Genomic DNA, 15,045 nt, shown 5'->3' with positions numbered 1-15,045 from the left:
ATGCACTTGTCTGCAGGTGTTGTAGATTGGCCCAGCCCACATGTATGCTGATGGGTACTATAGCCCGGCCTGACTTAGGCTGCCCCAACCTCAGTTGTTGGTGCTCACAAAATGGAGCTGTGTCATAACAGGGAGTTCCCTAAGTTCCACCATCCAGACCACCTCCTGGTCTTGGATTTTGCATGCATTGATGAGTGCTCTGTCCAGTCTGACATTGCCCATCTACAATCCTGGCATTCACGGGTAAGTACTGTGGCTTTGCCTGGCCAACCTACACCCATTCTGTCATTCACCGGCCCCACCTGGCCCACGGCTAGACCCAGGTCTCATGTGGAATGACTAGTGTCTCAACCTGACCCAGCCTGTCCTATTCCCACTCTGGCTCACGCAAGTGCCAGTGAGTGCTGGAGCCTAGCCCAATCTGACATGCAGAAAGTGGATTGTGTTAGGCTGGGGCATGACACTAACCTTCACATGAGAGAATGGGGTCTGGGAGTAGATTCTGTGAGGGATCATAGGCTCATCTCTATGGGACTGCCATACCAGCTGGTTTGCTTGAGGGCCAGGAATAGTGATGGACTGAGCTAGACGTGACCATGGAACTCAACAACAGTCATGGGAACTGGGATTGCGAACAGATCAGCCTGGTCCAGGCTGTAGCACCCGCAAGTACACTTAAGAACTGAGTGGGGGCAGGTTGGGCCACAATATCCACTGGCAGACACAAAGGTCGAGACTAGGGGACATTGTGCCAGGTAAAGACATAATACCCAGTGGCATGCATGAGATCTGGGTCTGGGTATGACCTGTTCGGAAATTTGGGGAACTCCCCTGGTGAGCCATCCATCCAACTACTCAATACATGAGAGAGGACTAGGTGTTGGTCAGGCCAGGCAGGGCTGCTGCACTTATTGGAAGTTGTGTGGGTTGCTTTTGGGGAAGAGAGGAAGCCAGGGCAGGGCTGGGCCAAACAGTAGCACTCTGGGATACACAGGTGGTAGGATATGGTGTGGGCCACGTCAGGCTAGGCCAAGCTGCGGCATCCAATGGCAAAGGTGAAACTGGGTTATGGTTTATGCCAGGCTGGGTCAGAACAAGCACTAGTATATGCAAGATCTGAGGCAGGGAAGTGAGCCTAATCAGGGAGCTAAGGGAATGCCCCAGCTGGCCTGAGGTTCCCACTGGTGAGTGCAAGAACTGGCATGGGGTCAATAAACTGAGCTGGACATGGCTGTAATATCCCTCACTATGTGTGTGGACTGGTCTGAGGTGTGCCAGATGGGCCTAAGTTCCAGCACTTTAGGCAAATGGGTGTGGACTGCTGGGCAAGCCTGCTGTACCTACTACGACAGGAGGTGGGCCAAGTCAGGCCAGGCCAAGAACCCACTGGTATGCATGAGATCTGCCACAGGGAAGTGGCATGGTAGAGAGCTCTGGGAACTCCTCTGTCAAGATGCAGTCAACAGGTGAGCGCAAAAACCAAGAACAGGTCAGGTTACAGTACCCTCCAGCATATGTGTGGGTCAGGTCCGGGAGCAATACAGGCTGGATTGGGATACAACACCATCCAGTTCACTTTAGGCTGGAACTGGGAGATGACTGGGCTTGTCTATGCTGCAGAACCTGCTGAAGAATGCTGAGATGAGGAACATCATGTCAGTCTAGGCTACAGCTACCACTAGCACAGGTAAGACCTGTGAAGGGGGCAAGCCCATTAGGGGAGCTGTAAGGACTCCCATGCAGGGCCACTTCTCTTCACTGGTGAGTGTGGGAGCTGATATTGGAGGCAGACCAGACTGTGCAGGGCTACAAAGCCCGATGGCCTGCATGTAAGCTGGATTAGGGGCAGAACAAAGCTGTGCGAAATGACCATATCCACTGGTGCATGCATGACCCCAAGTAAGGACAGCCAGGTTGGGCTTTGCTGTAGCATTGGCTAGCAGATACTGGGACTGGGAACAAGTCCTGTCAGACTAGACTGCAGGACCACCTGGAAAGTGCAAGATGCAGGACTGGGAGTGTCCCTAGTAGGGAAATTGTGAGCACCCCTCTGACGGGCTGCAGCTCCCACCCATAAGCATGAGAATCAAGACTGGGGGTGGACCTGGCTGGATAGGCGGCAGCACCCAACGGCATGATTATGGATTAGACAGTGGGGTAGGGTGGGCTGAACCAGGCTCCAACACCCATTGATGTATATGAGAGCAGAATGGGATGTGGGACAGATTGGACCAGTCTGCTGCACATATAAGCATGTGCAGGAACCGGGGCTGAGAGTAAGCCTAGTGAGGGGTTGCTCTCCAGGAATCACTGGCTAGGCTGCAGCTCCTGCTCATTGAGGCCCAGAGCAGAGGATATCTAATGTCACGGAGGGTAGAACAAATTGGACAGCTCTTCTGGCCAAGCTTTGACAGTGAGCATCTGAATGAATTGAGACTCTAAGGTGGACTATGTCAGCTAATGAATCTTGCAAGGATTTCCTTAGCCTTGGAGCAACAAAATCAACAGCATCTCAGAATGATCAAAACCATTTAAGCAATATCCTCAGAACATGCTCCATATCAGGGACCCTGGGATGACACCGGGTGGCTGTCCCCATTCCCAGGTAACTGATGCGGTTGGCTTGCTGGGAGTGGCCCTCTCTTCTCTTCCAATTTTCCACAGATACAGGAAGAAAAAAGGGGATTGAAGGCAGTTGTCTCAACCACTTTCCCCATTCTCTGACTCTTCCCCCCCAATAAGTGGTCCTCATGGGCATGCATCCTCCTCATCTATGTAAACATCATCAAAAATAAGGCCCAGCGCCATGGCCTAGTGGCCAAAGTCCTTGCCTTGGACACGCCCAGGATCCCATATGGGCGCTGGTTCTAATCTCAGCAGCTCCACTTCCCATCCAGCTCCCTTGGCCTGGGAAAGCAGTTGAGGATGGCCCAAGGATTTGGGACCCTGCACCATTGTGGGAGACTGGAAGAGGTTCCTGGTTCCTGGCTTCAGATCGGTGCAGCACTGGCCGTTGTGCTCACTTGGGAGTGAAACATCGGATGGAGGATCTTCCTCTCTGTCTCTCCTCTCTATATCTGACTTTGTAATAGAAATAAATCTAAAAAAAAAAAAATCATCAAAAATAAAATAAATTCATTATTAAAACATTTTAATACAAATGAATCGACACTAACAGTATTATAAAATGAATGATTAGAAACAAATGTGAACAGAAAAAAAAGTAGCTGATAAATTCTTTAGAAAAAAATCGAAATAGACAGCAGGCATGTAATTTTTTTGTCTGTAGTTTGAAGCATGTGGTTTGAAGATGCAGACACAAAGAAATCAACTTGAACATTGAAAGCATTTTTTTGTTTCATTTTTCAGATTATTGAATGTTTTAGAAGTAATAGCTCCCTTCAAGCACTTTAACAAGCTTAGAGAATTTGTTCAGATGAAGCTGCCACCAGGCTTTCCTGTAAAATTAGGTAAGAAAAATTTTAGCTATCTGTGTTTATTAGAAATACAGAACTGTTTATTGACATTTAGTAAATCATAGTTTAAAGGAAGATACGTTTTCTAGTTGCTTATATATTTGTTTTTCCTGTAACTATGTAAATTATGTCAAATGTATGAAGTGCCAAGATTGTAATTCTGTTTCATTTGAAATAAATGTAGGGGATATGAAGGCATTTTCTAAAGAAGATATGGATAAACTAATGATACAATGCAATAATATTGTAATAGGAAATAGACTCTAGTTTACCCAAAGTTTTCAGAACCCCTTAAGCATAAATTTCTACATAGTGCAAATGCTTCAAAATAGTATTTGTACTTTATTTTTGTGGTCTCATTAAAGATTTAAACTTAATTTCACTTAAGTGATAATGTTTAGAAATAGCAAGTTCTCATTCTTTTGCACATATTTCTCTTTTTGACTTAGAAAACTTGTAGCAAGATATTAATAGTTTAGGACTTTAGGTTAGATTTACTTAAGCTTTAGGAGTGTCTTCAGTAGCATTCCTCAGCCTAGGCAAACAGTGCTTAGCTGGTGCTGACCTGTGGCAGAAGTTCCCTTGGTGTTCATGTTCTAGTGGGAGAAAAAAGTACAGCACAGCTATATTCTTGATAAAATTCTTAGATGTATTTCATCTTCATTCATTCGATATTTTTAAAACTGTATTTTAAAGAGTAATTAGGCAAACATGGCTTACTCCCAGAAATAACGTTTTCATTTTTAAAAAATTAAGGAGCGTGTCCTCAATTTTCATAATTTGGAAGTAAGCATTAAAATGGATTATAAAATGGTTTTGAAATGTCATTCTAGTTCCTCTTTACCATATAAAAGCACTGGGAATTCATTATGTGCTGAGAGAAATAAGTGATTACATCTCAGTAGGAATGGTTAGAAAACAAAACAATCAAGAGTTCTGTGTTCTAGCTAAAGATAAAGGATTGTTGCTTAAGCATTTCTGCATGACTTAAAACTCCACTGCCATTTTTTTCACAAAAAGTATTTTGAGCTTTGGACTTCCTTCTGGGTGCTGATCGAAGACACGGTGCTAAAATAATTTGGAAGGCAGGGAATACATAAGTGAATTGAAGCTATCACAGTATTAAATTTCAAACTCAAGGGATGGTTTTGTGAGGTGGTGGGTAAAATTGCCCCCTGTGATGCCAATGTCCCAAATGGGTGCGGGTTCAAGTCCTTTGTTGCTCCACTGCTGATCTGGCTCCCTGCTAATGGTCCCTGCCACCCACCTGAGAGATCCAGGACGAGCTCTTGGCCCCTGGCTTAGTGTTGGCCCAACCCTGACTGTGGACCTGTTTGTGGCGTGAGCCGGAGGATGAAAGATCTTTTTCTCTCTCTTTTTGCAACTCTGCCTTTCAAATAAATTAATAAAATCTCTTTTAAAAAAGTTTCCAGCTCAAATTAGCATTGTAATACAGTATATATTCTTATGCAAAAGAGATGTTTTTATTATACAAGAAGGAAAAAATCTACAGTTTTTTGCAGAAATTTTTCTGATGCAAAACCCCATTATTTATTATTATTTAGTTATTTTTTTATTATTATTTTGAAAGTCTTAAAAAGAGTGAACTTTTGTTTGTTGATTTCATTCTCCAAATGCCCTGCATTGTGTGACTGGGGTTCAATTGGGGCTCAGATCAGAAGCTGGAAACTCAATACAGATCTCCCAGGCAGACAGCAGGAACTCATTACTACAGCCTTCAGCTGCCTCCTCCCACTTCCTGCATTGGTGAGAAGTTAGAATCAGGAGATGGGAATTAAACCGGCATACTGATATAGGATATTGTTGTCTTACCTGCTAGGCCACACAACCCATCCCAGAAGTGCATTCTTCACAAGGGCTAGATCATCTTTTGCTCATATGCTCGAAGTTAAGAGAAAATGTTCAGCTATTCGCCTTTTGAACCAATCCTGTGTAACTCCATTCCTGGGTTGGTGTAACTTTTCACCATTTCTCTTTCTACATTTAAGATGAAAAACATAAGTAGGAAACAATATAAATAAGTAATTGACATTATCATATTGTATGGTTTTAGAATTAGCCAGAACTTAATGTTAGGTATGATTATTTCTCTGATTTTCTCCTTTTTCATACTTCTCAAACATCAACTCTCCATTCTCTGTTTCCTTCTGTACTATATATAATCAGACCATTCTTACTTCCTGTATTGAAAAAAAATGGCTATCGGAAATGAGAACTTTCTCAGCATTCACAAACATCCTGTATAGAACTTTCAAAGGCCTATTTTCTCCTCCATTTGTGCTATCTAAGTAGAAGTGCTGCCAGTCTTAGCTTGAATAATCTTTTCATTTTCTCTATTAAATTGTCTTCCCACCTCATAAAAACTTGCTGGTGAGGAGGAGTTGGTTTGGTTACAATTTGGCAAATTCACCTTCTGTGTCAGAGTTCCTGAGCTTGAATCCCACTTGTGCTCCTGACCTCACCCAGAAGCTGGCTTCCAACCAGGCTTCCAGCAAATGTGCTGTACCATGGAGCCAGCCGATGAACCAGGGGCCGGGCTTCCTGCCGCCTGTCTCGGAAAACTGAATGCTGTTCCTGAACCCCGCATTGAGACCAAGCCAGCCCAGACTATTTGTGGGCATTTAGAGAGAAAATTAGTAAATGAAAGATATCTCTTTTTCTCTCTCTGCCTTTTAAGTAAATAAAAATAAATAAACATTTGTTTATTAGTTATAATTAAGGTTTATAGTTACACAAGAATATTATTTCCTGTAATAAAAAGCGAGGCTTATAATAAACTAAATTCAAAACATTCTTACCCTACACAAACACTTGAGTTAGTATTCATAGATTACTTTCCCAGTTCTGGGGACTTTCAGAGTTTATTTTATAAATTAAATGGCTGAGGCTCATGATGTTTTATGATTTATGCTTTTTCCATTAATAAGGACTACAGTTAACCAGAGAGATTGCTGTATTTGCCCATTTTCAGTGTCACATTTCATGTGTAATTTCAGCTTTATGCTAGACTGATGTGATATTTCTTTTTATTCATTTACTTGTTTTTAAGATTCAGTTATTTTCATTTAAAGGCACAGTTACAGAATGAGGAGGGAGAGAGAGAGAGAGAGAGGTCTCCCATTTACTGGTCACTCCCCAAATGGCCACAATGGCCAGGGCTGATCCAATCTTAAACCAGGAACCAGGAACTTCTTTCAGCTCTCCCTTTTGGGTGCAGGGTCCTCAGGCTAGAACTGAAGGTGGAGGATTAACACACTATGCCACAGTGCCAGTGCCTGCTTTTAGTGTTTTGAACAAAAAATGATTGTTCATTTGGATTGCTAATAATAAAAATAAGTGGACTCAAAAAGTCACGGTATTATGTACACCATACGGAGAAAGCTGTTTAGATACAAAAAGTATAAGTGTAAGCAGCTTCTTTGCCCCAAGGAAAATAAAAATGGAATGGTGGAATCTGGCATTGCATTTAAGACTGGCAGGAGGAATGAGGTCTTGAATAGGATCCCTGTGACCCCAGTGTATTTCCAGACTCTTCTCCAAAGTACATTAATGCTCAGCTTTAGACATAACTTAGGAATTTCCAGTAATTTTCTTTTTTAAAAAAATTTTAAGGCATGTGGACTTATGATGCTTTCTGGTCTACGTCAATTAATGCTTGATTTTACAGTGTTACCATTGTTCTGTCTGTAGATATACCTGTGTTTCCCACGATCACAGCCACTGTGACTTTTCAGGAGTTTCGATATGATGAATTTGATGGCTCCATCTTTACTATACCTGATGACTACAAGGAAGACCCAAGCCGTTTTCCTGATCTTTAAGTCGCTGAAAAATGATACCACCTGCCCAGGAAGAAAACTGCAGAGAAGCCACAAGTGAATCCAAACAGAAGGGACAAATGCTTTCACCGAAGAAAAGGGAATTCATTACACACTGGACTGCCACATCAGTGACATGATAGCGGACATGGGCCCCTCATAAGAATTCAGCAAGTTTTCTGATGTGCCATTTTTGGTCTTTTTGAAAATCCAGTTATTATAAGCTTAATAGTTTGACACTGTAATGACCCCAAGACCTTCGTATGTAAAGCAGCTATGAGTGCTGTGATTTGTTTTTAAACATTTTTACACTTCCTTCTTGTTGAAATATATATGCATATAAATATATCTATATCTATACCTAAAACACTCCTGGACCATTAACATAAATTAATGTCTTAAGAGATATGAAGCCCTTTTAAACTTGTCATCTTATATTCAAGGTGACATTTATATATATTCCTTCCAGCTTTGTTTCATAAAATGTAAACTATGTAACATTATGTATAGTTCAGTAATTTGAATGTTTGTTCAATATAATGAACTAGAAGGAATGCAGATTTCTGTAGACGAATGAACCAAATGGCAACCATTAAACAATTGCATTTCTATGTTGCAATACATTTCAGAAGGAGCGTTCACTCTGCAGGGAATAAGGTACCTCCTTTAGCACCTGAGTGCAATTCATTGTGGTGCTATTTGTTTTTACCTGAATTCTTTCTTCAATGGAAAATGTTTGTTACTAATCTTTCTTTCATAGAACCTCTATTTTTTTCCTGCTCCTGAGTTCAGAGTCCTTGTTATGTTCATGATAAGGTCCAGTTGGCATGCTTCAAGAAAGTCCTCTTTCAAATCGCACCACTTTCAAACAAATCCAAAATTTTAAACTTGCTTCCTAATAAGTACAGATCGGTCTGATTATTAAGTTTGTTTTTAGTGGGATATGGATGCACTAATATCAGTTTTAAAAAACAGCATACATATTTTGGACAACCCTACGTAACATATTTGAAGATTTCAAAATAAGGTAATAACATTTTATATGCTAACAAACTATATTTGTAACAAGTTAAAGTCCAGAAGCATATACGAGAATGATGAAACCTATTGCTTATTTTTTTTAAGTCACAGGGAAATATTTATGGATTTTAATTATTTCCGATATCTCAAAATCATGTATTACTCACTTTTACAACTTAAAATTTTTCATATCTATTCCAAAATGGTTTGAAGGTCCAAGAATGAAAATAAATTAGGGGGAATAATGTTTAACAGTCATAAAGTGTCATGTGTTTTAAAGCGCTTAGCTAAATGCTTTTAAAATGTATCCTAATGACTGTGTCAAGAATGCTTCTGTCACATTTTTTTAGAATGATCAATAGTTTCAACTTTTTCTAGAATTTTAGATAATTTCAAATGAGTTTAGAGACCTTTATTTAAGAGATAATTTATTTAAAAATCCAAAGCATCAACCATAAGAAAATGTTTTTAATAAATACCTTTAAAGCTGCATTTATCTATACTGATACATAAATGGGATTTGTTGAAATTTGATTAAATACATTTTATAAGGAAGAAAAAGAATCATAGTTAAAAATTCAAAGACCTCATTATTACCTTAAGTGGGTCTGTTGAATTTTGTGGAAAGGTTTGTTAAGCCTAGACTTGCTTATAGCTCCTTATTGTTTACAGAATGGTTTAGATCAAGTGACACGGAGTCCAAATTACCATGTTAGTCAAGTTATAGGAAGTTTGAGAACCTGAGAGGCAATTAGAATTGCTTTCAGTGCCCTTTGTTGCAGTATGGTATTCTTGCAGGACTGTGTTGTGCATTTTTAATATGTTCAGACAGCTTAGGGAGGAAAAGGTGGTAAGTTGCAGCTTGAGGTTTATCAATTTCCTAAACGATGTGAGTATTTTGCTGGGGTACACTGGAGCTAGGAAGACTACTGAAAATTTTGTACTTGAATTTAGTTTTTCAGCCTGTCTTTCTTTGAAGAATAGTAGAAACGAATTATTCGTTTCAAATTGTCATCTCTGATCACAAAGAACAAATATCAATTTCTCTTACATTGGTGGAAAACACTCAATGCAAATAAACTTTTCACAAAATTAGATTTTTCAAAATGTGTCTTTTATCCAGTGAATGAACTATACACTATCAAGTAGATAGGTAACACAACCATATACTTTCTTTTTTATTAATTTTTGAAAAAATCTTTTTATTACTTATTTTAATAATGAATTTATTTTTGATGATGTTTACATCGATGAGGAGGATGCATGCCCATGAGGACCACTTACTGGGGGGAAGAGTCAGAGAATGGGGAAAGTGGTTGAGACAACTGCCTTCAATCCCCTTTTTTCTTCCTGTATCTGGAAAATTGGAAGAGAAGAGAGGGCCACTCCCAGCAAGCCAACCGCATCAGTCACCTGGGAATGGGGACAGCCACCCGGTGTCATCCCAGGGTCCCTGATATGGAGCATGTTCTGAGGATATTGCTTAAATGGTTTTGATCATTCTGAGATGCTGTTGATTTTGTTGCTCCAAGGCTAAGGAAATCCTTGCAAGATTCATTAGCTGACATAGTCCACCTTAGAGTCTCAATTCATTCAGATGCTCACTGTCAAAGCTTGGCCAGAAGAGCTGTCCAATTTGTTCTACCCTCCGTGACACTAGATATCCTCTGCTCTGGGCCTCAATGAGCAGGAGCTGCAGCCTAGCCAGTGATTCCTGGAGAGCAATCCCCCACTAGGCTTACTCTCAGCCCCGGTTCCTGCACATGCCTGTATGTGCAGCAGACTGGTCCAATCTGTCCCACATCCCATTCTGCTCTCATATACATCAATGGGTGTTGGAGCCTGGTTCAGCCCACCCTACCCCACTGTCTAATCCATAATCATGCCGTTGGGTGCTGCCGCCTATCCAGCCAGGTCCACCCCCAGTCCTGATTCTCATGCTTATGGGGTGGGAGCTGCAGCCCGTCAGAGGGGTGCTCACAATTTCCCTACTAGGGACACTCCCAGTCCTGCATCTTGCACTTTCCAGGTGGTCCTGCAGTCTAGTCTGACAGGACTTGTTCCCAGTCCCAGTATCTGCTAGCCAATGCTACAGCAAAGCCCAACCTGGCTGTCCTTACTTGGGGTCATGCATGCACCAGTGGATATGGTCATTTCGCACAGCTTTGTTCTGCCCCTAACGCAGCCCACATGCATCTCCCTTGTCTAACTGTAAGAGCAGTGGCCTATTCCAAGGAAGACCTCCCATTCCAACGTATTCCCAGACCCCTTCCCTGGGCAATCTGTATCCCTTCAACCTGGAGTCCAGAGTGGCGGGTCTTAGCCTGGAGTTTTCAGCCTTATCCTCTTATGTTTAAATAAATAAATAAATATAGTAAATAAATAAAAGGAGGAAAGGGTGTTGGGGAAAACCATAAGCAACTCTGCTGATATACTAGTTAACACCAGTTTGGCATTAACCAAGTCCTGAATAATGCTTGCTGCTACTGGCTGCTTATCTCCTAGCAGTATAACACTTGCCTAGGTACAAGGCAATCTAGGCAGTTGTCTATAATTAGGGCACAATGCCATATATTTTTCATAAGCTCACATGAAAAATCAAGATTTTACAATGTAAGTATGTGAAATTTTATATTCCCTATATTTATGACTTTGAAACTTTAAATTGGAGAAGAGGTGACAACAATTTTTTTAAAATGGTTTTATGCAAATTGACTTAAAGACGGCATAAGAGAGACAGTACAAACTCTTGCATCCACTGGTTCACGCCCCCAAAAACTTCCAACTGCCAAGACTGAGTCAGGCTGAAGCCAAGGAACAGGAACCCAATTACTTGTTATTGCTGTTGTGTCCTTAAGTGTTTATTAGTGGGGAGCTGGGTAGTTAGAGGAGATGGGACCTGATTTCAGGCATTCCATTATAAGGATAGGGGCATCTCAAGTGGCAGTTTATCACCTGTATCATTTAGAAATGTTAATATTCCTACCACCATTGTATTTCAAGAAGGCATGGTCCTTCAAAAAGTTTTCTCTTACAAGACAATTTTTTTCTTTGGTTACAAGCTTTATCCAAAGTTTTCCCAAGATTTTTCAGTTTGTATTTTAAAGGCAGATTTACAGAGAGAAGAGGGAGAGAAATTGAGAGAGAGAATCCTGCATCTGCTTGTTCACTCCTGAGTAGGCTATACTGGCCAGAGCTGAGTTGATTCAAATCTAGGAGCCAGGAGCTTCCTCCTGGTCTCCCACTTGGGTACAGGGAGGACTCGAGCCATTCTCTGCTACTTTCATAAGCCACAATAACAAACCTGGATCAGAAATAGAGCATGTAGGATTCAAACCAGTGCCAGTATGTGATTCTAGTGCCTTAGGGTGGAGGATTAGTTTGCTATACCATGGGCGCTAACCTCAAGTTATCAAGTCTTATAAAAGGGTCTGTGTAAAACAGATATCCTGATTATTGTGAGTGTAAACATATGTGATGGATTAGAAATGGATACATTTCATTGTTGATAATGCTGACATTCTAGTTTATTTTTAGGCACACACACTGGTATTAAGCACCATTCAGGCTAATGAAAATAAGTGCTCATAGTGTTATTCACAGAGTTTATTATTAACATCTTGAGGAAGAGTTGTAAATAATGACTGTTTTGCGAATCCTTACCCACGTTTTATCAAATTTTTAGTAAAGATCCTGTTTCAGGGCTATGAAAGGACTATTATAAATATAATAAGTAAATACTGCAGTAAGTGGCACTCTTTTGCAATGTTTAATTTGAAAATATCAGAAAAAGTAGAAGACTTTAGGTGATGAACATGCACTGTGACATAGTTAAGCTACCCCAACTGTGATGCTGGCATTCCATGGGTGCCGGTTCATGTTCCTGCTGTTCCACTTCTATTCCAGCTCCCTGATAATGTACCTTGGATAATAGCAGGAAAAGGCCCACGTGCTTTGGTCCCTGAATCCACTTGTGGACCTGGAAACAACTCCTTGCTCCTGGCTTCAGCCTAGTGCATCCCGAGCCATTGATACTATCTGGAGAGTGAACCAGAGGATGGACGATCACTCTGTCTCTCTGTATAGCTCTGCTTTTGAATAAATAATTTATTTTTTTGTAGTTTTATTTATTTTTATTGCAAAGTCAGATTTACAGAAAGAATGAGAGAGAAAGATGTCCCATCTATTGTTTCACTCCCCAAGCAGCCACAATGGCTAGAGCTGAGCTGAGCTGAAGGTGGGAGTCTGGAACTTTTTCCAGGTCTCCCATGTAAGTGCAGGGTCCCAAGTCCTTGGGCCATCCGCTACTGCTTTCCCAGGCCACAGGCTAGGAACTGGAAGGGAAGTGGAGCAGCTGGGATTTGAACTGACGCCCATGTGGTATCCCAGTGTGTGCAAGGTGGGGACTTTTGCCACTAGGCTACCGTGCCAAGCCCTGAAATAAATAATTTTGAAACCCTGTTTTTAAAAGAGGAAAGTTAAATGAATTTTAACTACTGAATCTGGTATGTTAGACGTTGAAAATGAGTGAAAAACTAATTATAATGGATACAATATATTTTATTACGTATTTTTGTAATGTATTGTAACCATATTATTAACTGCTGTTAAATCTAGCTAAAGCATCTTAATCATGTTTTCTAAGATTTGCAAAACACATCTTTCCTAGAGTTGCTATATTTTGAAATTTTTGAAGCTTTTAAAGACAACTGGCAGGGAAAGGAATAGGAGATAATAAATAATAAATGAAATGTAAATACTATAAAACTGTAATTGATAAAAGCCCTTGGTTTGCACAATATAAGTCAACAAAAATGTTATTTGCATTTATGTCAAAAAATTGAATTAGTAGTATCTTTTTTTTTAAAGATTTATTTATTTTTATTACAAAGTCAGATATACAGAGAGGAGAGACAGAGAGGAAGATCTTCCGTCCGATGATTCACTCCCCAAGTGAGCGCAATGGCCGGTGCTGTGCCAATCCAAAGCCGGGAACCTGGAACCTCTTCCAGGTCTCCCACATGGGTGCAGGGTCCCAAAGCTTTGGGCTGTCCCCGACTGCTTTCCCAGGCCAAAAGCAGGGAGCTGGATGGGAAGTGGAGCTGCTGGGATTAGAACCGGCGTCCATATGGGATCCCGGGGCATTCAAGACGAGGACTTTAGCCGCTAGGCCACGCTGCCGGGCCCTAGTAGTATCTTTCTTACATGAAAGTTTCATGTCAGACTTTACTCATTTTTTAAAAAATCATGCCCCTGTGCTTGCGAATATTGCTTTGTGATGAGCCTTTTAATTGATAAAGTTCATTTTAAATGCATACTTTGTTACACTGGCATTGGTGATAAATAATTAGAAATTAACACACACTTTAAAATGTTGGATTAAATTTACTAAGCGTATTTTTGGAAAGTTATTATTACTAGTTGTTACTATGTTTTGCTAAGTGAAAAGGACTTTAATTAGTTTACACTAGAAATACCATATACTATCAAAACTAAACAAAAACTAAAACCCACCACTTTTTTTTAGCTGTTTCCCATGTCGGGGCGCAAGGGCAAAGGCGTCACTAAGTCAACAAGATGGCGACTAACAGTCAAGGTCACTGGGTTACATGTGGTGACCCAGGACAGAGCCCTGGGCATGGACCAGGGCAGGGGTCACATTGATTCAAAGAAAGACTGATTGGCCAGGGCCATTTTGCTCACCTACCCTGGGCAATGGGAGGTGGCTTCCGCAGTCGTATTCCTAGTAATTGGCTCCTAGGTTCTCCCCTCCTGGAATTCCTGAAATTGCTGGTCTGAAGCTATCCGTTACTCTATATAAGAATCTGTACTTCCCAAATAAATAGGAACTGCTGGACAGAACCTCTGCCCATCTGTTTGTCTCTTGCACGCTGGAAGGCTGGGTGGCAGGCTCACCCCCTCCAGCAACGGGGTACTAGAGGAATCTGTGGGGGAGAACCTGCACTCATATATCACTAAAGAAGGTTGACAATGACTTGCTGAAAAAAATTTGTTTCTAATACACATTGATGCAGATATGCTATTTGAAATTACACAATAGGTGCCTCACCTCCCTGGATTCTTCTTCAGACTCTGGGCTAGGTGTGCGTTGCTCCATGAGCAAGTGTCCTTGCTTTTGTAGAATGCTCATGTCACTTAGGTCAGAAACAACATGAACTGAATAGAATTTCAATCCATTTTTGCGGCTTCCTGGTTGCTCCTGTGGTTGATTCCAATATACTCTTATGGCTTGACCACAATCAATCAACCATCTCCCAATCCCAGCTGCAGCAAACTACAGCATCCTGCACAAAGAAAGCCTTAGACCACTTAACAAGCTCCCACAACTGTTAATGTCAAACCCCTGTTAAAAAAAAATTCTAGGGCCCGGAGGCGTGGCCTAGCGGCTAAAGTTCTAGCCTTGAACGCGCCCCGGCATCCCATATAGACGCCGGTTCTAATCCTGGCAGCTCCACTTCCCATCCAGCTCCCTGCTTGTGGCCTGGGAAAGCAGTCGAGGACGGCCCAAAGCTTTGGGACCCCGCCCCCGCGTGGGAAACCCGGAAGAGGTTGCAGGTTCCCGGCTTTGGATTGGCTCAGCACCGGCCATTGCGGCTCACTTGGGGAGTGAAACATCGGATGGAGGATCTTCCTCTCTGTCTCTCCTCTCTGTATATCCGGCTTTCCAATAATAATAAATCTTTAAAAAA

At 41.4% G+C, this 15,045-nt stretch overlaps 1 protein-coding gene across 2 annotated transcripts in view; it reads left to right on the top strand.

Annotated features, from left to right (window-relative positions):
- Window positions 1-9,432, top strand: part of ANKRD13C (ankyrin repeat domain 13C) — a 79,216-nt gene extending 69,784 nt beyond the window's left edge. The window contains exons 12-13 of one of the 2 annotated variants that reach the window (XM_058657976.1): window positions 3,370-3,470; window positions 7,232-9,432. In XM_058657976.1, the coding sequence (XP_058513959.1) occupies window positions 3,370-3,470; window positions 7,232-7,245 (115 nt within the window). In that variant the 3' untranslated portion in view covers window positions 7,246-9,432. Of the gene's footprint in view, window positions 1-3,369; window positions 3,471-7,187 lie in introns of both variants that reach the window. The other variant, XM_058657967.1, reaches the window with a different exon arrangement.
- The last annotated feature ends 5,613 nt before the right edge of the window (window positions 9,433-15,045 follow it).

Source organism: Ochotona princeps, chromosome 2, assembly GCF_030435755.1.
Source record: "Ochotona princeps isolate mOchPri1 chromosome 2, mOchPri1.hap1, whole genome shotgun sequence".
Lineage (NCBI taxonomy): Eukaryota > Metazoa > Chordata > Mammalia > Lagomorpha > Ochotonidae > Ochotona > Ochotona princeps.
This window is presented reverse-complemented; position numbering and strand designations above follow the sequence as displayed.